The sequence below is a fragment of the Rhipicephalus microplus genome, chromosome X, assembly GCF_043290135.1.
Source record: "Rhipicephalus microplus isolate Deutch F79 chromosome X, USDA_Rmic, whole genome shotgun sequence".
Lineage (NCBI taxonomy): Eukaryota > Metazoa > Arthropoda > Arachnida > Ixodida > Ixodidae > Rhipicephalus > Rhipicephalus microplus.
Window position 1 is genome coordinate 333,099,868 of NC_134710.1, and position 22,928 is coordinate 333,122,795.

General features: G+C 43.0%; 1 protein-coding gene across 1 annotated transcript in view; it reads right to left on the minus strand.

Annotated features, from left to right (window-relative positions):
* The window catches only part of LOC119161237 (cytochrome P450 4c3), a 68,829-nt gene that overhangs the window by 38,775 nt on the left and 7,126 nt on the right, over positions 1-22,928 (minus strand). The window contains exon 4 of the mRNA XM_037413611.2: positions 11,667-11,857. Within this exon, the coding sequence (XP_037269508.1) occupies positions 11,667-11,857 (191 nt within the window). The remainder of the gene's footprint in view (positions 1-11,666; positions 11,858-22,928) is intronic.

Here is a 22,928-nt window from a genome sequence, read left to right on the forward strand (position 1 = left end):
CAATCTCTTTCTTTGATAGAGAGAGCGAAGGTACACAAATGCAATTGTTTGAACCATGTTTCTAAGTTTCATACGCCTCAATCACTTTACGTTTGTAGCGCAAATTGTTGGCAAGGAAACGACGAAATATTCAATAAGCTCACGTCACCTATGGCGCCAGAGAGAGAGGAAACGCCAGGTTCGAATAGCACGCTGATTTTTTGTGTATGTTTTCAAAAGTCGTTTAAGGTCCATGTAAAGGATTCTTGTCGTTGCCATCACAAGGAGCAACGAACCCGTCCTATATGTTTTACAGAGTGAGCTCTAGTAGCGGTCAGTCCTCCGACCGTTTTATGCGGTAGATATGCACATTTGAAGGTGGGAGTGTCAGCCAGCACTCATATAGTAGCCGTCAGAGTGAGTGCGGAACACTCTTTTGCTGCATGTCGGCGACACGTATCCCGCGATTTTTACGGGCTGGCCGCTGACCAATAATCCTTCGCATCTTATCCGAAGGCACCAAGACTGCCAAAACGATGCAGTCCTCCCCGTGAATGAAGAAAAACCAATGACATTGAACGACCCACTTTTCTTCGTTAGACGCAATAATAATTAGAACTAACGTAACAATGGTAGATCATCGGACGCTTTAATCGAAGGTCGCAGGTTCGGTTCCTGCCAGCGTCAACTTATCTTTTTGTCCACTTTTATTTCTTCACAATTACATTATAATTAATATACTAATAGCTTTCCCTATACTTTCTGTGCCATCATTGTCCGTTGGCTCTGAGTATTACTATTGAGTGATGAAGCAATCTTCAGATTACGAAAGGCTTCACTCAACGCTAAAGAAGAGCCCGTACACATTTTCAGCAGCCGGCGATCTGCAAAAGTAAACTCGAGGAACAACATTATGCGTCCGAGAAGTTCTATATACCTCACTCCTCCCCATCTTCGCAATATCAGAAGCGAACAATTTTCCTAATATAAAACTTAGCATTGAAAGAATTTCTTACTACATTGCTATGCGGGAGTGCGCTTGTTCGATTTTAAAACAAGAAGCATAACTGTAATAGTTGGAGAAAAGACGGAAGTATGCCGGGTGATCATTTTATCTGTCCGTCTTCTGCCCTGCAGTTCACTGTTTTGTTATGTTTGGTGACAATGATATCACGTTTTCCTGCTGTCTGCCCTTCCGTCATCCAGTGCGCTATTTGCAAGCTGTCGGACTTTCTTTCTTTTGAGTACGACGTTCTTTTTATATTATTTACTCTTACCTCTATGATTGGCTTATGCGAGTTGCTCTAAATTTCACATAGGTACCTACGCATAGCTAGCATTAAGATACTGAAACAGTGCAAGAATATGCTGTCTTGTTGATTTTCTTCCGCATTTAATATCAGACCGCCATGCTGAATGATGGAAACTACAGACTGGACAGTGGTGTAAATTTCTTTTTAAGTGCAGGGCCCCTTGGTGACTCTGTCTGTCAGATGCTGTGATTTTTTATTGTCGTCATCACTTGGTGCGACGCAGGCGCAGGCTCAAATAGCGTGCATTTTGAACGCGCGCTCGCGCCAAGCAGAAGTCTTCTTACTCTTGTTCTTCGAGCGCCTTGACGATGATAGGTGAGAAGCTTATAACGGGCCCTTGGCGTAACACAGGCGAAGCTATGTATACCAATAGAAAAAAGAAGAGCAAGCCCGAGCGAAGTAGAAAGAGAGAAAAAGGTTCATTGATTTCATTTTATACTTGTGGTCTAACGTCTCAAAACCAGAATATCTAGCCGGCGTCTCTAGCCGGCGTGATGCTGCTTCCATGAAGTTTTTTTTATTTCCTTTTTCACGGTCACCTAAAATCCGTAAAGACAACTATATTCATCCGCCTGGCCACCGTTCTAGTAGGATGAACCATGATAAATGTATACGTCCCATCAGTGCCCACAGCAATGTGTTTAAATATTCCTTTTTCCCTCGCACTGTCACCGCTTGGAACGCGCTACCAGGTGAAGCTGTTAATATTACAAATATTGGTGAATTTCGTTCTTTTGTGCAGCAGTTAACTGAGCCAGTATAGTTACATTTTGCTGTTCTTGTTGTTGCGATAGCGAAAAACGTGTTTTGCAGTAGTACATTATAATCTTTGTACATATATATTGTTTTTCATGCGTAGTACGTGGTTTTTATTATTATTTTTTTCTTTTTTTCTCGTCTTCTCGTATATGGAAAGAACACCAATGTAGTATTGTTGTAACCGCTATTGTAAGTGTTTCGCTGTTGTGCGTATTGTCCCTCAAAATATTGTATTTCCTGAAATTTGTACCTACTTGGTTACCTGTGATGATGTATGCCCGCTTCCTGTATGGGTCTGAAGAAGGCCTACAGTATTGTTAAATAAATAAATAAATAAATAAATAAATAAATATCAATATAGATACGCTGTGTGGAGGGCTCCAGAAATTTTGAAAACCTGGGGTTTTCAACATGCACCAAAATCTGAGCACACTGGCCCACAGCATTTTCACTTCCATCAAAATTGCAGCCGCCAGAACCGGGATTTGATCCCGCGACCTGCGGGTCAGCAGTCGACTACCCTAAGCACTAGACGACCGCGGCGGGGCGGAGAGAGAGAAAAGAAAATATCGAAAGAAAAAATAGAAAGAGCGAGTAAATAAAGAAAATTGATAGAGAGAGAAAGGAAGAAAAAAAAACAGAAAAAAAAACGAAGAAGACTGTTCAGCTTGACACCTGCAATTCTTGCAGCCTTGACACTCCTATATAGATACTTCCGAGCTTCGGCCATACTCTCTAGAGCTTGCTACGTATAATATCTGCGCTATATACTTACCGCACACTAGTTCACTTAGTGGTAAAAAGTAGAGTATGTGGTTTTGTACTTTCGTTGGTTTCTCGAAGTTTGGCCATTTCAATATTTCACTTCAACGCATGACGGGTCGGCGCGGCATGTCTGCGTAGAGATCTTGGCATAAATAGGTATGATATAATCTACCTATTTTATTTATATATTTATTTTTATTTATCTTTTTATTTTATTTATTTATTTATTTATTTATTTATTTATTTATTTATTGCAAGCTTGACATTAGATTTAGCTATTCCAGCAAGCATTTATGTGCTCTCCTCAATCCACCGGCGCACTGAGCGATTGCCCCAAAATCTTCCTATTTTCCCACTCATGTTTCCTGCATTCTTCAAACAGTTTATTTTTAATCTCCAGTGCAAGCAGAAAGTTTCGCACCGATTTTTTACCCTGATTTCTTTAATTCTTTCTTTTAATTGAATTGTTTATTTAGTCATAAATTTACCACCTTTTATAAAAATGTTCCAATAGAGTTTTTTTTTTTCATCTCCTTGACAGAGAATAGTACTGCAGGTGTCTGAAGCTCTGTAACATCATGGTGACTGTGACATGGCACCCTTGGACAATATTGAACGACGCACACATCTCACATGTTTCCGTGTATTGTAATTCTTAAGTAACAGAACCACGCTACACTGCATTTATTTTGAATCAACTACTCTCTTTCATTGCTCCAAAATTTTTCACTCTATGCGGTACATCTGCTATTTTCTTGCATTACAGGGGTTTCACACGCCGAAGAAAATAAGCAGTCGGTGACTCTGGCTTCACATTTATGCTCATGAACGTTTTAACTAAATTTCGCGGCTCCTTACATACAGCGGAGGAAGTCGTACGCATTAGACAAGGCAACCGTATATTTCATTTTGTGCACGCATAGCTCGTGCTAACTGCTACGCGTCTCTTGCGGGCGTTATTGGGGGGATTTCAGGCGTGCATATATTAAAACTTGTTTTCAAGCTTTCATCCGCTAATTCACTATACGTCGTAGGGTAATTTTTTACGCTGTACTGAAACAGTGGACAGGAAAAGAAAGGCTAATATTGTGAAAAATACTAACGTGGAACTCGCCATGGTTGAATTGTGTTCCGCACGTCTCTTAATGCCGGGTATACCCAGACTCAACGCGCCTTGAAACTCGCGTCCAGCTGTGCAAATGTCGTCCAACCACAATTCCGGCATCGTGATCCTGTCTAGCCACTCGTACTATGCGTAACGGGTTCCCACTGCACGTTGATTCTTGACAGCAATTAACCAAGCTTAAGACGTATAACATTTCTAAAGAAGAAACAACACATGCAAGCGTCACAAATGGGCGTCTTCAAAAAGCAACGCCGTCATGTAGTTGTCATATGAAGTCGAATCTATCAAAACGAACCGAGTCAGCTGGTTATTCGATAAACGCAATGATATGAAATAAATATACGCTCCCTCTGCTTCGCTAGCCTACAGGGAAATAGGGTAGAAACAAAGCGAAAACAGGCGTGACCGATAAGCACTAGATGTCCTCACCTCTCATGCAGTAATTTCACTCCTATTAGTAAACGTCCTCGATGAACGCCGAACCGCAAATCCCACGGTGTTCACCGTGGCACGATTTGGTGCGAATGATAGGTTTATGCGCCATATATCTCTTTTTATCAAGAAGAGAAAGGCACTGCCATCGATTACTAAGATAAAGAAATCACATTCTCTCGTTTGAGTATTGCTCCACTGTTATGTTCTTCTTCAGCTTCTATCGCATCGTTCAGGCCGTTAGTTAGCTGCCAAATAACCACCGGAACGACGAACCAGCAAAATATGACAAAATAGAAACCGCCACCTTATCATAAACAACGAAAAGTCTCAAGCGGTACATGATTCGTCCTTCACACGAGTCATAAAATACAAAATGTTCGCGTAATTCGTGATCCTCGTTTATTTTTGTTTTTTTATTTTTCATCACAAACTACGCTACACGAAATAATTCAATGAATTGGGAGTAAGCATGAACAGACAAGGACGTAGAAGAGGACTGACACGGACAAGCGTTCTGTCCTTGTCAGTTCGCGCTTACTGACAATTCATGAATACAAACCAACTAGCCCACCAACGTTTTTTAGAAACGATTCGAACCTGCAGCAGCAACATAAATTGATGCACTTGAGAACACCAGTATAGTCACTACAAAGTACAGCACTGCATGTGAAGCTGAAAATTGAAGTGGTCGTAATCACTGAAAAACCGCATCAAGAGACGTATAAAAAGGCAGTGGCTTGCACAGTGTGTCACATCTCAAAGTCCACCGAGACCAACACGCCGACTGCGAGGCTTCGTAACGCTAAAGGGAGGGAGTAAAGATAACGAAAGAATTGCAAAAAACAGGAAAGAAAGCAGAAAACAGGAAAGAAAGCAGATTCCGTTAGCAAAGGTCAGGTGAGGACAGGCTAGTAGAAGGACGCCTGCAGATAATAATCATTTTTTTCTCCTAATGCATAAGGCAACAACATAGACAGGGCGCAACTTCAAAGGTCATTTCTATTTTATCTGAAAGATCATCACCGCCACACGTGCAGAGTGGGCGGACGGCCAATCTGTTGTAGTCTCGATCTCCAGGATACGGACCAAGGACGTATTCCGTAATGCTCGACATATGCAGATATCTTGCAAAGCACCGGGCTGGCGAAGATGAAGCGTTAAGGTAGTGCGTCTGCGTGCAGGTCCCCTTTATTTGTGCGTTTCCCTACGAAATGCGTCCTCTTTGCTATGCTGTACGAATACCTGCAGTTGATAGGATATATTGTCCACAGGAAAGAATAGGCGGTCGATTCCAAGGGGCGTCCTAAGATACACACACGCGTGCTTACACCAGCACGCCTGAGACGCTGTCACCTCCTGTGTGCTTACCACTTTTTAGATGCGGAGCATCTAATACTCGAGGCTTGTAGTGCGGCGCCGTCCGCAAGCTTCCTCCTCCTTCTTCCACCATCTGTGCATCCCTTCCTCCTCTACACACCGCGCGCGCTTCACTCCTCCACCATCTGTACACCCTTCTTCCTCTACACACCGTGTGCGCTTCTCCTCTTCACGAACATTCGCTAGCTGTATAATGTAGCGCGCATGCGCCGTCACGCTTCGAGAACATCGGCAGCTGACGCGCGCGCATGCGCCGTCGCGCTTCGAAAACATCGGCAGCTGACGCGCGCGCATGCGCCGTTGCGCTTCTCCCCCTTCTCGAACATTCGACAGCTGACAGTGCATGCGCCGTCGCGCTGTATATATACTCAAGGTCGGTGCTCGCTCGCTCAGTTGCCGCTCGTCGGTTGGTTTTTACGGCGCGTCGACGTCCGAGGTCGCAATGATCGACGTCCCTTCGACCAGCGCCGGCCAAAGTGTTGGCGGAACCGCAACCAAGTCGTCGTCCGAAGACAAGGCAGCGCGGAGAAGAGTTCGCGACGCCGATTGTAAACGTCGGCGTCGAGCGGAAGATTCTCAACTTAGAGAACGTGAAGCCGCTGAGAGACGTCTGCGTCGAGCAGCAGCACCGGATTCGGCCGCTTTGAAACGTAAGCGTCGACAAGAGGACCCGGACTTTCGAAAACGGGAAGCCGAGTGCAAGCGTCGGCGACGAGAGGCCGATCCCGATGCTGCCCGCGAGCGCAAGCGCACCGAGGTGGCGGCGTGGCGCGCCAAGCAGTATGCCACGCCCAATTAACACCCCGTTAACCAATTATATGCTCCGCATCCTCCTCAGTGTTCCCCCGAGGGAAGCTGCGGGCAATTTTTTTTATATATAAAAGCGGCACGTATACCCTCTACTTATTTTCTCTAAACTATGTACCGTGTTTCGGCTAATCCCGGCCAAGTCATGAAAAGCATATCTATGCAATAATTACCATAGAACAACTAAGGAACAGTATTTCGCGCTGTCCTTTGGAGCAACTGAGAGTTTTACAGTGACAGACATTACACCGACCTGAACTAAACATTACGAACGACCTTACTGCATATATTGGTGTTTATGACTGCAGCCATTATCGGTGTTTTAATGTGACCATTGTATACAGAGTGTTGTATTGAATGTGTTCGAAAGTCCGGAAAAATAAGGAACCTCTGAGATTAGCATGTTGTTTTCTTAATTATTTTTTCTGCGGTGACAGGCCTCGAGCGTAGTAAAGACATCAATTCGAAAGTAACTAAATAAATTGCGTTAGCTTTAAATAGTTGGAAAAGGGAACTTGGGTCGACAGTAATTTAAGAAATCACGTTAACGAAAGTTTACTGAAAAAGGGAAGTCGAGTGAAATGGGAAAATCAGCACCCTTCCAGTGAAGAGCCTAGTGCCGCTTTCAGACTTCGCAAAAGCAGCCGCTGGCAACTATTAGCGAGTATTGAAATCTGACCAATCTCGCCGGCTTAACTGAAACTAAAATATGGAAGGGTCTCATGGCCCTACTCCAACGAGAGGTCCACAATGGGCGAGCGTCGTCGTGCCAACCATCCATCGACTTCGCTTCGGGGTTGGGAGGGTTTCATTTGCGATAGAGCACGTATGGCGTACTTACGCTAGTAAATGCAGAACTAACACAACTTCAATCGTTATCGTCAACAGCGACTTGTTCTCGTCATTTGCTAGTAGCGCTCATCGGAGCTTTAGTTCAGGTTGAGCCAAAGAATTTGGTTGAAATAAATTTGTTTGCAATATTTACTAGAGCCTGATTTTTCAAAATTTCAAAGTGACACCCTCTTCGCAAGAAGGAGAGTGATTCTCCTATTTGACCCGACTGCCTGTCTCCACTAATTAAGGATTAATTTTAGTTACGTGAAAACGTTAACGAGCTCGTTTCGCAGAAATGCTGGTGTCGGCATCGGTGTCGGCATCGGCGGTTGTGAGCGAAAAATCCTCATCTTAATCGTGGCTGCATACTCGAGAAGGACGTAAATAAATAAATAAATTATAAAAAATCTCGAGAAGAGCGGGAACGGAACCAGGGTTGTTGGGGTTTGAGTGGCAAGCGGATGTTCTACCACACGGCCGTGCCTCTGCTTGTGGAAAGAGTGAAAAAATGTATCTGCTTGGAAATGCAGTAAAAGTAGCTTATATGCTTCACAAATACGCGCGTCCTGTATCGTGCAACATGATATATTGTAGCAATAAAGTGTGGTCAAGTGTTTTCTGCCAACGGGCGTCAGTGGTTGAAAGCCGGTATCCCACTACAAAAAGCACACTCGCTACTGCACCCCTTTCCCTAAAAGGCCGCTCACCAGGCTCCCAAAATAAAAAATAAAGATCGAAATATTCTTTCCTGATATTTCTCGTCCTTCTTGGCGCACTACTGTGACGTAGATAGTAGTTCCCGTGACGTCTCAAGCGTACATGCTCTCGATTCGTCAATATACGTGAAATATTACACGTGATTTCTCTTCTGCACTGCTTTGCCATCCGTTCTTCTTTGTTTCACATGAACATCGTGCACAATCAACTTATCTTTATTTTTTGTGTTCACAACTGTGCAAGCGGCGATAACAGCGTGCAGCCGAGAAGCGCGATATCCTTATAGGCTCTAGCGCTTAGTGCTTATAATATTCACGTGCATTCAATAACCAAGGGGCGAGGAGGATGGATCGTGTGTACGAAGGAGAGGAGAAAATTACCCCGTCGTCTTTAAACGCGGGGGGATGAGCGGCCCTTTAAGGCTACGTAGTGGGTGCATAGCAAATTTCAACAGGCTCCATGCACCAAGAGTTTAAAGTGCTCTCTACGAACAGGATGCCGCCATAGCGTTCAACTACTGAAAGTGAAGCTGTAGGGTCCCCTAATTTTTTTAAAATTTACTTCTACCGTAATGGTTGTGGCTAGTCATTTTAGGACGCCTCCCGGAACAACAACAACAAAAAACGTAATTATGAAGAATACGACCAAATATCCAATTTTTTATGATTATTCTACACATTTCTTCAAACACCTAGCATATCATAGTCAATCACGTCAGGGGATAAAGCAACATAGCATTTCGGCACATTAAAAATTGTGAACGCTCTATCTAAAACACAAGCTTAGTGGATATATGTATGAGAGAATTAATAAACATCAAGCGATTCACTTCGTTGCTGACAGCCTGATGACTTTCAATTTTAGCCCCACCATGGTGGTCCAGTGGCTAAGGTACTCAGCTGCTGACCTGCAGTTTGCGGGACCGAATGCCGGCTGCAGCGGGTGCATTTCATATGGAGGCTAAAATGCTTTAGGCCCGTGTGCTCCGATTTGGGTGCAAGTTATAGAACCCCAGGTGGTCAAAATTTCTGGGGCACTCTACTACGGCGTCTTTCATAATCTAATGGTGGTTTGAGCCGTGAAGCGCCATGTATCAAACAATCACCTTTAAATTGCAACGAGCTGCACATGCGCGAAATAAGGTGTTGCATAAAAGGACGTCAGTACCGCAAGCATGCTGTAAATGAAAGTTTTGTACGCTGACCGAAGGCTCGAACAAAAATACTACTATAGAGATTGATCAAGTGCAATGAAGTCTTGGCAAATATGCTTTCTGTAAAAGCAATGAACATCTATGAGCGTGTATTCTGCAATAAATAACGCAGTTCTAAAATTTGTCTGCAGCGTTCTTGGTTAAGAGGCATCGGCTGAAAGACTGGCCACGAATTCAGGCTGAAATCGACGCTTATATACAGAGAGCGCACAAAACGTTCACGAAATAAACAAAGGGACAAATCACCATAGTGGGACTTCACCATGACAGTTCAACACACAAAATGTCAATCAACGTACAGCGGACGCCGTCTCGCCACCACTTGGTGACACAGTCAATAATTGGTCGTGGGAGGCCCGACTCTCGACCAAGACCTGCGAGCCGCAATATAGATATTTGCGGCCCCCGAAGAGAAACTCCACCCGCAGTAACCAAGAATGGTTTTTCATTCAATAAAGTCGCTTCTGACACTTACTCCCTGATCTGCTTTCCAACTGTGTTGCGAGTGTGAAAGTTTTCTTGGCGTGTGGGATTACGCTGGAGGAAACGCATAACGTGTTGATGTCGTCCTTTTGCGTGCTACATGAATCGTTCGTTGGCCACATGTTTAAAGGCTTTAATGCGGCTGAGCTCAAGCGTGTGGTCAATAATAAGGGGTAATCTTTAATTCAGTTCCTGCACCACTATATGTTGCTTTCTGTGTTTCTCTCTCACTACACACACACACACACACACACACACACACACACACATATATATATATATATATATATATATATATATATAAAGAGAGAGAGAGAGAGAAAGAGAGAAAGAGAGAGAGAGAGAGAGAGAGAGAGAGAGAGAGAGAGAGAGAGAGAGAGAGAGAGAGAGAGAGGTGGCGGCCCATCAGAGCGTATAGAAACCTGTTTTACACTATTTCTCCTTCTCGTTGGGTTCTCCCCATTAAGCCAGCTCACGGTCGCCCACACAGCGTTCGCACAGCTGAACCGAAGCAAACAAGGCGCTGTCAATTCTGTGAGGTAACATTTGTTTTCATTGTTTTCTTTTTTTTATACAAGCAGTGAGCGCGGCAGGGCTTGTTTTTCAGAGAGCATCAATCTATTGCACAGCTCGCACACCCAGTATTCGGACCCAGCTGCTCCATAGTAAAAAAAACAAACAAAAAGGTCACATTATGTAAGAGTAATATCACTTAGATTCATTCAAATATAAAGTAACGAAACGTGAAGCGACGTACGCATATATTGCATGAGAAGAAAAGAGAATGCGTAAGAACGTTTAAACCGAAGTCTTCATTAAACGTGTGTATGTCGGGAGGAAGAAAAAACCGATTGACGGGACCTCTGCCAATTGTAATTATTCTAAAGCCAACAGACAAGGTAAACTATAATAGCACAATGAACACCGCTTATCTTACCTTAATTTGAATGGACTGTTTACGAACTAAAAACTGGAAGTGGTCGACAAAACAACTCACCAGCGGTCGCACACAAAGCATGCTCTATGCATTTCCCGTGCGATGCTTTTACCGTTAGAGATATCACCCATTCCCTTTGTTGTGATTTTGTGTGCTAACACTCACCCTGGTAGTGTTTACCAACACTACAGCTCGCAGCCCTAGCGGCTAACGGGAAGCATTCCGTATATTTTGCCGGCTTAGCGAAGCAGTGAATATTTTGAGTGAATTTCACTTTGTATACAATTCAGCAGCGCCCATGTCTTCCTTGGTAAGTATTGTCGGTGGCTTCAGTATATCCATGCTTCACGTTTGTTGGTAGGTACCACCAAACTACCACAGACCATTTTTTCTAGAGGTTATTAATTTAGAAATTGATTAAGCAACCATAACCTATTACGTCGATAAGTTGTAGATAAACGTGGTGGAAAGAGGTTTACAGGATGAAAAATTGCACCCAGTAATCACCTTTTCTGCCACTCATTGTTGTATTTTGGTAAATTTAGCCTATATTGACACAAACCCCCGGTAAGCTATTTCGCTGAACAGTGATGAAAAAAGAACGAATCATACTTCTTAACTGCTATAGCGTCGTTACAAACGGCGAGTAACACTGGTGGTCAGTTTGGTTTTATTGTGAAACAAATGGGAAAAAAAGTTTTAATGGCCTCAAAGTTATATATCCACTTTCATGACAGGCACCCAATAATCGAAGCAACGTCAAAATACAAGAAATCTTAGCACACCATGCGAAGCCCGAAAGTTCAACACCTTGATCTCTACTACTCTTGATGTATGCTTAAGGTTGGTCAAGCTTTGCTTTTGCACGTACACCCTACGAGGAATTTTAATCGGTGTCCAAAACAGTCATAAGACGCTTACCGCATATGATGTCTAAAGCACATAGTGTTACTAGAGGAACAATGTTGCAGGAACGGTCTTTGCCGAGCTGTCCAAGCTTGCGCACCAAAATATTGGACTGGTCATTAACTGCCGGTAGGAAGTCTTCCAGTATTCGAAAATGAAATGCAGGCGTCAGCAGTTTCCGTCGAGAGCGCCACTTTGATCCCGAACTGAAATAAATAAATAAATAAATAAAAATAAATAAATAAATAAATGATTAAATCTCAGCTCACAATGACGCGGTGTGCACTTCGCAACTGTACCTGCAGTAGGCCTTCTAAGATAGTCTTAAATGGTGAATGTTACTCGTACAAACGTTACCTCCTTGCGGAATGAGTGAGGTGTCTGATTGTGTTTTGACACAAGATGTATTGACACAAGATGAGGCAGAAAAAATTAGAGGAGGGCGGCATGTTCTACGTAGCGAAAGAAGACAGGGGGCTAAAAAAAGCACCAATGTAATAATTAATTTATTAGAGAAACGAAGCGAGACTACCTGATTAAGAAAGCGATGCGATTGGCGCTTTGATCCGCTGTCACGTTTCATATGGTTAAGGCGATGCTCAAGCGACCTCAAACTTTTTGTGACCGCTGTTTGCATTTTCGTCAAATGAATATAAACATAGCCTGATGGGTCAGAAGCACGAGATTGTGCATTCTGATCTTTTGAAACAAGCTCCGTAAGGAGTGCCAAATGGTGCTTCATCTGTAGACCCTTTCACTGTTTACAAACATAAGGCTTGAACAGCTTCCTCTATTGACCACTGAAGTGTTCCAGCAACCCATAACAAGCAACAGAGGCAACAAAAAGTATTAGCAGAGGGTTCAAAGAAAAGTCCGCACATTCTTTCAGCAATGTTTATTGAGCATGATGCTCAGTTATCAGAGCCAACCTCAGCTTAGTGACTAAGTGGTAACGCTGGTATGCACGAAGATGCTGGTTTGATTCCCAGCCACGACGGCCGCGTCACTATGAAATCAAAAAGCTAGTACACTGAGTAACTAAAATTGAGGTGCCTGTTAAAAAAAGGAAACAAAAAGAACAGCGGGACACAAGTAAAACACTATATAAACAACATTGAGTTCCTCGTAATTCTATTGTGGTTTTGGACCTCGTAAAACCCCAGAACCTAACCCATATATGCTCAGTGTCCTACATGTAGGACGCTGAGACTTTTCACTGTAACTCGAATCTTTTTTCTGTGAAAAAGGTAGCGACACCTAAGGTGTATTTATGATGCCCTGTCTTCGTCACATGGAAGTCAAGGTGATCGCTGGGCTACAAATAGCCGCATGTTTGCTGTCAAAAACTGCTATTTCGCTTGCATATACAGCTGAGCGCTATACCGCGAAAACACAATGTGAGTAATATACAGTTACCTTTTTCTCGATGCTGCTGATATTTTTGTCAATCGTCCTTCAGGTATAGGGTGTGCAGTAACGTTCGTATGGCAGAAATAGGTGCTAATTTTTTTATTCCCGTTGGGTCGAACATTGGTGCCCTACATACCGGGTGTTCAAAATTAAGCTTTATGATTTTTTTAAAATTAGGCGCTCGAAGGCACGTGAGAACCACTTGTGCAAATAAGTTAAGCGGCCAGGGGGACAGAAAGTTAGATGATAATTATCGCTGTCAGCAGCCCAATTAACTAAAATTTAATAATTAACTTTTTACTGGCTGCGGTAAGTTGGCATGTTTATATTGAAAAAATGTAGGCAGTGGTGTTTGTACACAGTTTCAGTTGGAAGATTTTTTCTAGCACGCCTGTGTTCCGAGATATCCGGCTCCAAAGTTTAATTGTCTTTCGCACGATTACGCATGCAAGAGGGTGAGGGTCCGCGCAAAGCTCCTCCCTAAAGTGACGCATCTGTTGCGTGTGGTGTTTAGTGTGTGAAGAGGGTGGAAGCGTAGGCATAGGTGATAGCAATTACCCTTGCCCTCTTCGGCCGGCGAAATCAAAATGTGACAGCGCGGTGCGCCATGAGCCTTACGCATGATCCTGATGAACGCGATAACAGGAGACCATTTTTCGCGACGTTTTTTCGTGACTTTAGATCACACTGAGACATCTTCTTGTGAACGCGTTAGCAGGACCGTCCTGCACTAGGGTGCCTCCGGTTAGAGCACAGCGTCTCTGCATTGAAGGTCTACCAAGGAAATCCACGTGGAGTCCTTTCGAGCTAATATGGCTGCTTCTGGCGTGAGGTATTCTACCAAAGTAAAAGTAGACGTGGTGCTTGCAATGGCTGAAATGAATGGCAACGCTTCGTTAGCAATGGAGCTTTACGCGTCTCGCCACCCACACCGTCCCCTTCCAACAAGGCCCACTTTCACAAACCTGTTTCGACGCTTCTGCACAACAGGCTCTGTCCACCTTCCGAGACGGACCAGGAAGGCAATCGTCGATGAAGACTTTGAAATCGACGTTGTCGCGTGCGTAACCTCGATGCCAGAGCTCAGCATCCGACAGATTGCCGATCAGTGCGGTCGCAGCATCGGAACAGTCACAAATGTTTTAAGAAAGCACAAGTTCCATCCATATCACGTTTACCTTCATCAGGACCTAAATGAGGCGGACTTTGAAAGGCGAGTTGACTTCTGCAATTGGGGCCTCATCAAAACTGATCAAGAAAATGACTTTTTGCACAGAATAATTTGGACTGATGAAGCTCGGTTTTGCCGAAATGGAAGTGTTAATCTTCACAACGCCCATTATTGGGCACAAGAAAACCCACACTGGCTGAGGCAGCACAAGCATCAAGTTCGCTGGAGTGTGAATGTGTGGTGCGGCATACTCGGGGACAGGATCATCGGACCTCACTTTTTTGAGGACAACTTGAACGGAAAGATGTACACAGAAGAAATATTAGGTGTTGTCATTGATGATCTTGTCTGCAGTCTTTCCCTGAATGACCTGCGCCAAGTATGGTTTCAGCACGATGGAGCACCACCACATTTTTCTACCAGGGCGAAGAACTGGTTGGACAGACGTTTTCCACAACAGTGGATTGGGCGCGCAGGAGCGATGTTTTGGCCACCAAGATCACCTGACCTTTCTCCGCTCGACTTTTTCCTTTGGGGCTACGTTAAAGATCGAGTTTACGTAACAGAGCCCAGCGATGTTAATGACATGAAGGACAGGATAACATCTGCCTGTGCGAGTATTCCTGCAGAAGTACTGCGCCGAGTCATCGAGTCGACGCGACAGCGGTTCATGCTTTGCGTTGCTGCCGAAGGCAGGCATTTTGAACACTTTTTGGGGCATTGACGTCTTGAGAGGTGAAGAGTTTCGATGAGATTTGTGCATGACCGAAATATGCTTATGTAGCAGCAGGAAATATGCGTTAGCAAGGATAAAACTGTTTCAGTTATTATTGGTGGAGTTGTTGCTCTTGTTTCAATAAAAGTTACAGTACTCGGACATCAGCAGTCACGCTATTCGCGTAGCCCAGGCAACGACCACGCATGCTTCTCTAGTGATTATTACGCACGCGCACTGGCATCCAGATTCTCCGCTCGCACCATTATCTCGGCATGGTATCTGCCACTATCGTTAGAGGCTCTGCAGTTGCGTGTTACGACACTGGTTGCAAGCGTTCTTCGATTTTTGATTTCGACGGCCGAAGAGGGCAAGGGTAATTGCTATCACCTATGCCTACGCTTCCACCCTCTTCACACACTAAACACCACACGCAACAGATGCGTCACTTTAGGGAGGAGCTTTGCGCGGACCCTCACCCTCTTGCATGCGTAATCGTGCGAAAGACAATTAAACTTTGGAGCCGGATATCTCGGAACACAGGCGTGCTAGAAAAAATCTTCCAACTGAAACTGTGTACAAACACCACTGCCTACATTTTTTCAATATAAACATGCCAACTTACCGCAGCCAGTAAAAAGTTAATTATTAAATTTTAGTTAATTGGGCTGCTGACAGCGATAATTATCATCTAACTTTCTGTCCCCCTGGCCGCTTAACTTATTTGCACAAGTGGTTCTCACGTGCCTTCGAGCGCCTAATTTTAAAAAAATCATAAAGCTTAATTTTGAACACCCGGTATAGTACGGCTCTAAAACCATTGTTCAAAAAAGTTTTTTTAAATAAAGTTTTATTCTGTTTTGTCAGGTCGTAGAAGCAATCAGTTTGTGGAAATAAATTGTTTTTTTTATTTTTATTAGTTCGGGCATATATGGTCTAAAATGAACGATGCTGGAAGCACTGTTCTACAAAAAAAAAGCATGAACCTGGAGAGGTTGTGAGACCTTGTCTTTTTGAAAACGTCACAAGAGGCCTTTCGCACGCGCAAACAACGAAAAAAAAACTACTTTCGTTCTGGTGTTGTAAAGTGGTAAAGCTACCCAACGTGTGCATAGAATTCAACTATAGGAGGTGTGGATAAGTGACGCACTATGAATAGATCCGTGACAACTGTAAAGACTATGTATCTAGAAGAGCGAGTTGTGCAGTATGTATACGAAGTCTGGCACCATCAACCATCAGGTGCTACACTATATATATATGTGTATATATATATATATATATATATATATATATATATATATATATATATATATATATATATGCGATACACAATGCCTACTTATTTCTATTTATTGAGTATTTTCTCGACTGGTTGTGAAGTGATTACTGATTACGTATTGTACTTGAGCTGATACGAGTGCTCAAATCCTATTAAGATACTGTTTCATATAAACTACAAATATTAGATGGATGATGAGGCTTTTTGCGTTGCTGCAGCAATAATAACAGGTGGATTATATAATTGTTTTATTTTCCACTTATTCAAAAAAAGTATAACCTGAATATGTTTTCTGCAATATTAATATATATATGACATACGGTAACTTTTCGCAGCTCAAATGTGCATGCTCTATTATGTTGAAGTTATTGAATACCATTTCACCATCTTAGAGACAGAGAGAGCACAAGTTTATTAACAGCCAAATGGCTCAGAAGAACCAGCGGTAAAGATAACAACACTTTAATATCACCGATTGAATGAATCAAAGGAACACGACAAGCAAGGGAGCACTACAAAAGTGCTATGCACGCCTGTGCTAAATGCAGCGCATTGCACGTAATTGACTTTATAATTAAACTTTTTGACAGTGACATGAAGAGGATGGGACTGCATGAGACGAGCTCTGACAAAAAATGAATATTGTATTTGGACTGAAAAACACAGCGTACTAGATTGCACACACAATTTGCAGAGAGGTACATAACTAGAAGGCCGCTGGCATCGCCACATGTTATACACATAGGCAAATTTACAGCGAAGGAGCACTATCAACGACGTTTGCATGCATGTGCCTACATTTTTTGCCAATAGACAGGGCCTCAGCAGTCTCTCTTGTGCAGCAGCTATTGTGCGTGAATGAGATTCTCTAACGACAAAATTTCGGGGGCACAGCGGCACGTGAAACATTATTATTATTGTTATTATTATTATTATTAATAATGTTATTATTATTATTATTATTATTATTATTATTATTATTATTATTATTATTATTATTATTATTATTATTATTATTATTATTATTATTATTATTATTATTATTATTATTATTATTATTATTATTATTATGTGGGGTTTCACGTCCTAAAACCACCATATGACATGAGAGACGACGTAGTGCAGTGCTCCAGAAGTTTCGACTACCTGGGGTTCTTCACCGTGCACCCAAATCTGAGAACACGGGCTTACAGCCTTTTCGCCTCATCGAAAATGGATCCGCCGCAGCCGGGATTTGATGCCGCGACCTGCTGGTCAGCAGCCGAGTAACTTATCCACTAGACCACCACCGCGGGGCTTAGGGAGCAACATAAACATATATAAGTACCCTCGGCTGACAATTTCACAAAAATCTGTGGGACCACCCCTGTGTTTTTAAATAATTAGGGTACATGTGCGTTCTAGGAAAGGTGCGCAGTGAGCAGTTGCCCCCTTTCGATGATTCGGCAGAGAGGGTAGACCGTTACCCCACCCGTCGGCTTCGTACGCACGCCTATGCACACAGGTTTTGTAGCTTATCAACGTGATAGCGTTGAAGAGCTGATTCCACAGGAATTCCAATGCCGTTGGTTGTCAGCCAAAATTGCCGTTTTATATAAGCGGCAAAGCTAGACGGAGGGAAATATATAAATAAATAAATGATGTTTCGTCCAGGTAAGTGTTGAACCCAGTGATCCTGCGTGACATTCAAGTGTTTGACCAAGAAGCCACTCTAGTGCTTGAAACTGCTTAATAAAAAAAACGGTGTAGAAGGACATGTAGGGGCTGCATTTTCTTTAACGCATATAAAATTGCGCGGCAGAATCGTAGGCGTCAAAACATATGAAGTGAGCAGCCAGTGGGTGATCTGAAGCGGCCCTATAAATACAAAGTGAACAGCTGCGCGGGTGCGTGTGGCACTTAACGGATGTGTAGTGCGTACTTGGTCTAAAGGCAGAAGAAAAAATTATGGTGAAGTGGGCGCTTAGAAACTTTACGTCCGGTGGATATTCTTGGATGGTTGGAACGGCCGCAACTATACACGCACAAATGTTCCATCGCTCACGGAACGGTTGAAGGCGATGCGCGAGGGGTCCCAAATACGATATCGCATTCTACTCTTGAAGGTGAAAACTGAGCGTTCTTTATGCTGTTCTTAGTAGAAAATAATAAAATCAGCTTCGTCCTAGTGGTGCCAAGTGTGAAAGAAATGCGAAGCTTGGCAATGTTCTTTTGTTTCTCTAGGGCTTTCTCTCCCTTCCCTCCTCTCTTTCCTTCCTGTTTTCTTTTTCGGTTTTTTGCCCCTGTAAATCGTCCTTTCTAGCTCTATTATTTCTTTTTTCTTCCTTTTTGCTTCCCTTTCTTCCTTTCTCTTTCTATTTTTTACTTGCTTCCTCTTCCAGCTTTTATGCACGGTTTGTGTTGTCGTGTTTCCCTGGCCACAGTACAGTAATGTCTGCAGTCTTTATTATCATCAAAGTGCTCATAGTCGATGAAAAAAAAAAGACACTTCACCCGCTCAATATGCTGCATTTGCCTTTGATATGTGTGGTTTTGCCTGCTTTAATATCATCATCCCGGTAACTGCGCTGTCAGTAGGGTTGTCAAATATAAGAATTTCGGTGTTATTTTTACACACAATATGTCGTGGTTTAGCATATCGACTATATATGTAACAAAGCATTGAAAAAACTAGGCTTTCTGCGTCACACTCTGTCTATATCACCAAAAGACACAAAGCTCCTCTTATATAAATCACAAATAATCTTGAACTTGACTACGCGTCCGTTGTCTGGAACCTGTATAAGCAAAGCGAGATTCAAGAACGAGTAGCAGTCTAGAAAAAAGGCACTGAAATTCATATGCCTTCGTTACGACCATGATTTTTCACCATCTTCCTCTCAATCTTTATTGCAGTTACCTACACCCAATTTGCGTCGCCGAATAGAGTCATTTAAAATTCCTGCTAAGCATCGTTTTTTTTTCTTAGTTAAACTGTCAAATAACGAGGAATACATAAACTTTGTCTTACAGTCAACGGCGTGAAGCTGTCACAACCTAAATGTGAGGCCTTAATTACTACGCTCAAACAAATACGTTCAAGTTCAGGTTTTTTCCCCGTTTCATTGAAGACTATAATTCATTACCTGGTTCGGTTCGTTCATGGCCATCGCAGAGCTTTGTAGCCAAAATCTGGAACTCATATATGTGATTTACGCTGATCAGTTTGCAAATGGTATTTGTTCGTTCTTTTTTTTTTCGATGTTCTGATATTTTCGCTTTAATGTTCACACAATGTTAATATGTTACCTGTTTTCGTTATTCTCAATGTTGTAGGTATATTTCTGTGCATCCTAGTATACCCGCTCCTGCCATTGTGTAATTGGCACGCTCTAGTACGTGTGAATAAATAATTAAATATATTTTCGTCGTTGCCGTTGACGTCGACATCATGTGTCATATATATATATATATATATATATATATATATATATATATATATATATATATATATATATATATATATATATATATATATATATATATATTCTCGCTGCACTGCTTTAGACAAGTCTACTACGCACCATGCTTGAGCCACCATACACCCTTTACAGCTGACGGTACGCAGGCCTCAGGGGAGCGTAAGATTATTTTCTGTTACGGACCACTCTTATTTTTCTTACAGTTTAAAAACTACCCCCCAGCCAGGCACACAAAAGTGGCCCCTTTATGTACCCGATAGCGATGTGGAAAGAAAAAATAAATAAAACGAACACCGGACGCATCAGGTGTCTCTGTATATGCTACTACAAATGTTACTGTATCTCCAGTAACTACACGCGCCACAGCGTGGCAGGAGACGCACAGGAGTCACTCCACAGGCCGCAGTTTAAAAAATATTTATATCCAAGAGCGTTGGGTTCAGCATAGTGTATACACTTACAGCACACTGCCCAAACACAAAAACGTCACAACTGTGACAGTTGCTTGTTCGCGCTTGTTCTGTGTATCCATACACCTTTTTTTCGAACGTATCCTACTTGATGCATCAGCGCCGCACTGCTAGTTTCGAACTGCTTGTCGTTCTTCGTGTGGCATTCCAACTTCTTATTTTCGCATTCAGTGCTTCACCCTTGCGGTAAAACGGGTAATTTTTCGAAGTGCCAATTCAACATCAGAGAGCACTTGTTAATTACGTAGCCGAATGTTGCTCATATTTTCGATATGAAGATGATCACATTTTGTATATAAGCGATTGAATCAGTCCAGTAAGGGCATGCTGTACACAAGCGTTATTGTTAGAGCAAAATGAAAGTTGTACACAAGAGTTATTTACGCATGTGCTAGGCATGTCCTATGAAGAGCACATGATTGGCATTACAATTAAATATCGTGGACGAAGCTGTAAAGACTTCAAGAGAAGAGCCCTGGCTAACGACTGAATTTGATGAATATTTCGTAACTTTTGCTGTATAGGAACATGGAGAAAATCGCCAGGCCTGTGTGGAACACGCCGCACAGTCACAACGAAAGCATGAAAAGCGGTCTTTAAAAGCCTATTCTAAACACTTTCTGGGTAACTGCTACAAGCGCGCTTGCTCGGTAGCCACTACGCGACAAATAATAAGAATGTCTGTGTAGTAGGCTGGCATTCACTATGCTAGCCTTCGTCATTCTTCGGAGAAGCGTGGTATCCGCTAAACACTTGCAACGAATTTTGTGCTAATTTTGCGTTGCATTCAGAGGCAGATGACGAAGAATAAATAGCCTCAAGTGGGTATGTGCCAAAGTTAATGGGCGATCAAAAACAAGCTTTTGTAATGTATTGGAGCATTGAACGAACCACTCGTTACTCAATTCACATTGTGTGACGCCTGGTTGTTCCTTTGCTGTTCGAAAACGCTTTATTACAAATATTAACGTGATTACATTCAAGAAATTAGGCCCGCCTAAGGCAAGCTTGCGACTGAGTTCTAAGCACCAGCGTGGCTCAGCGGTAAAATACTAGACATGCACTCAGTGACCACTGGTTCGAAACCCACTGAGTCACGACATGTATTCGTAGTTTTATTTTTATTTTTCGTGCGATGGTGGTTACGGACACCAGCGGCAGTGGAGGACAACTATGGCGCCGCGCCTGACCCGCGTTGTAATCTCATAACAGCTTTCGCTGTAAAAGAGGGGAGGAAATAGGCAGACGGCCGCCAAACTACCAACTGTTTATTGCCATTTCAGGCTGAAAAACAGGCAAAACTTACCCATGCGCAGTGACGTGAAAGAATTATCGCAGGCATGACATCAAGCGAGCAGTCCATTAAAGAAGGACAACTCATGTTGATACAGTACAATATGCGTGTCACTCACACAACCCGACCCATTTGTTCTAATATAACACGCCTCTGGCACTTCCCTTGCTGTTTGGCCCCTGCTTTTACCAATATTCTTAGCTTGTTCAAAACGTTTCTACCGGCAGCATGACCTGACATGCGCAGGGAAACGCGCGCCATCACTCTTACCAATAATATTGGCATTCTCACTGAGGCGGTCGTTAATGCACCGTCCCGTTTGACCAATGTATAACTTGCCCCAATTCTGGGGACTTTCATAGCAACACCTTCGACACACCACCTGAATGGTTTCACGGGTCTTTTTAGGGGTGAAGCTCCTTATAGCGGCACGCGTTCCCTCGTAGCCATTGTAGTATATAACAAGTATAACATTTTGACCTCCAAGGTGGTGTCGGTGAGAGATTTCTTCTGTGCATTGTTGAACAATAAAAGATAGTGTTCAATGTACATGCCAATGGCTGCTAAGGGGGAATGAGAGACAGGAGAATTCGGCTGTTAGTTAACGCGCACGCTGCGAATTTTTTATTGTTCAACAACGCACAGAAGACAAGAAAGGTTATACTCGCTGGGCGTAACCTCCTAGGTTTTAGAAAGGTTTAGCGAGCGTTGGGCCGTAGTGCCATGAATACAGTGAACTAGTAAATACCAGGAACTCGAAGTTGTTAAAGGTGGGAAGTAGACCCGAAGCGCAAGCCGTAAGAAGGAGTGCGTGTGCCACCTCTCGTTTAGTCATTGGAATGTCCGCTGGATGGCGGTGGATATGTGGAATATAGGATGTATGATAAGCTCAGGGGAATGCACATAGATGAAGGTGGCTCCAGAAGTCTGGGTAGTGATCACAAACGTATCAAGCTAAGTTTTGGAAGAGCAGTGAAAGTGGGAAGGAGACAAGATGAGCAACTACAGAAAAATTTTTATTCAGAAAGGCAAATTGAAATAGCCACTAAACAAATTGAGAAAGTAATCACGGAGGATAATAAGACAGTGTGGACATACACGAATCTAATTAGACTCTTTGAGCTAGAGCTTGCCAAGACGCGTAACAAGTCACCCCGGAAAAGAAGACACAGACCCAAAAGTTGGTGGGATGAGGCAGTTAAGAGAGCCGTAGCAAAACGTCAGGAAGCCTCTAGGGAACACAGACATGCTAAGCAGCGGGGTGAACCGACAGATGATGTTGAAAGAAAATGGGAAACCTTTCTAAGCTGTAGAAGGGCTGCATCCCTTCTGATCAATGAAAAGATTAGAAGAAAGGGAGCTCAGTGGCTGGCAGAAGTACATAAAAAAGATAGAAAGGCAGCTGCGAAATTTCGGAACCATCTAAACTCCCTAAGAAATGAGACGAGCCTAGAGCAGAGTTTTATAACTACAG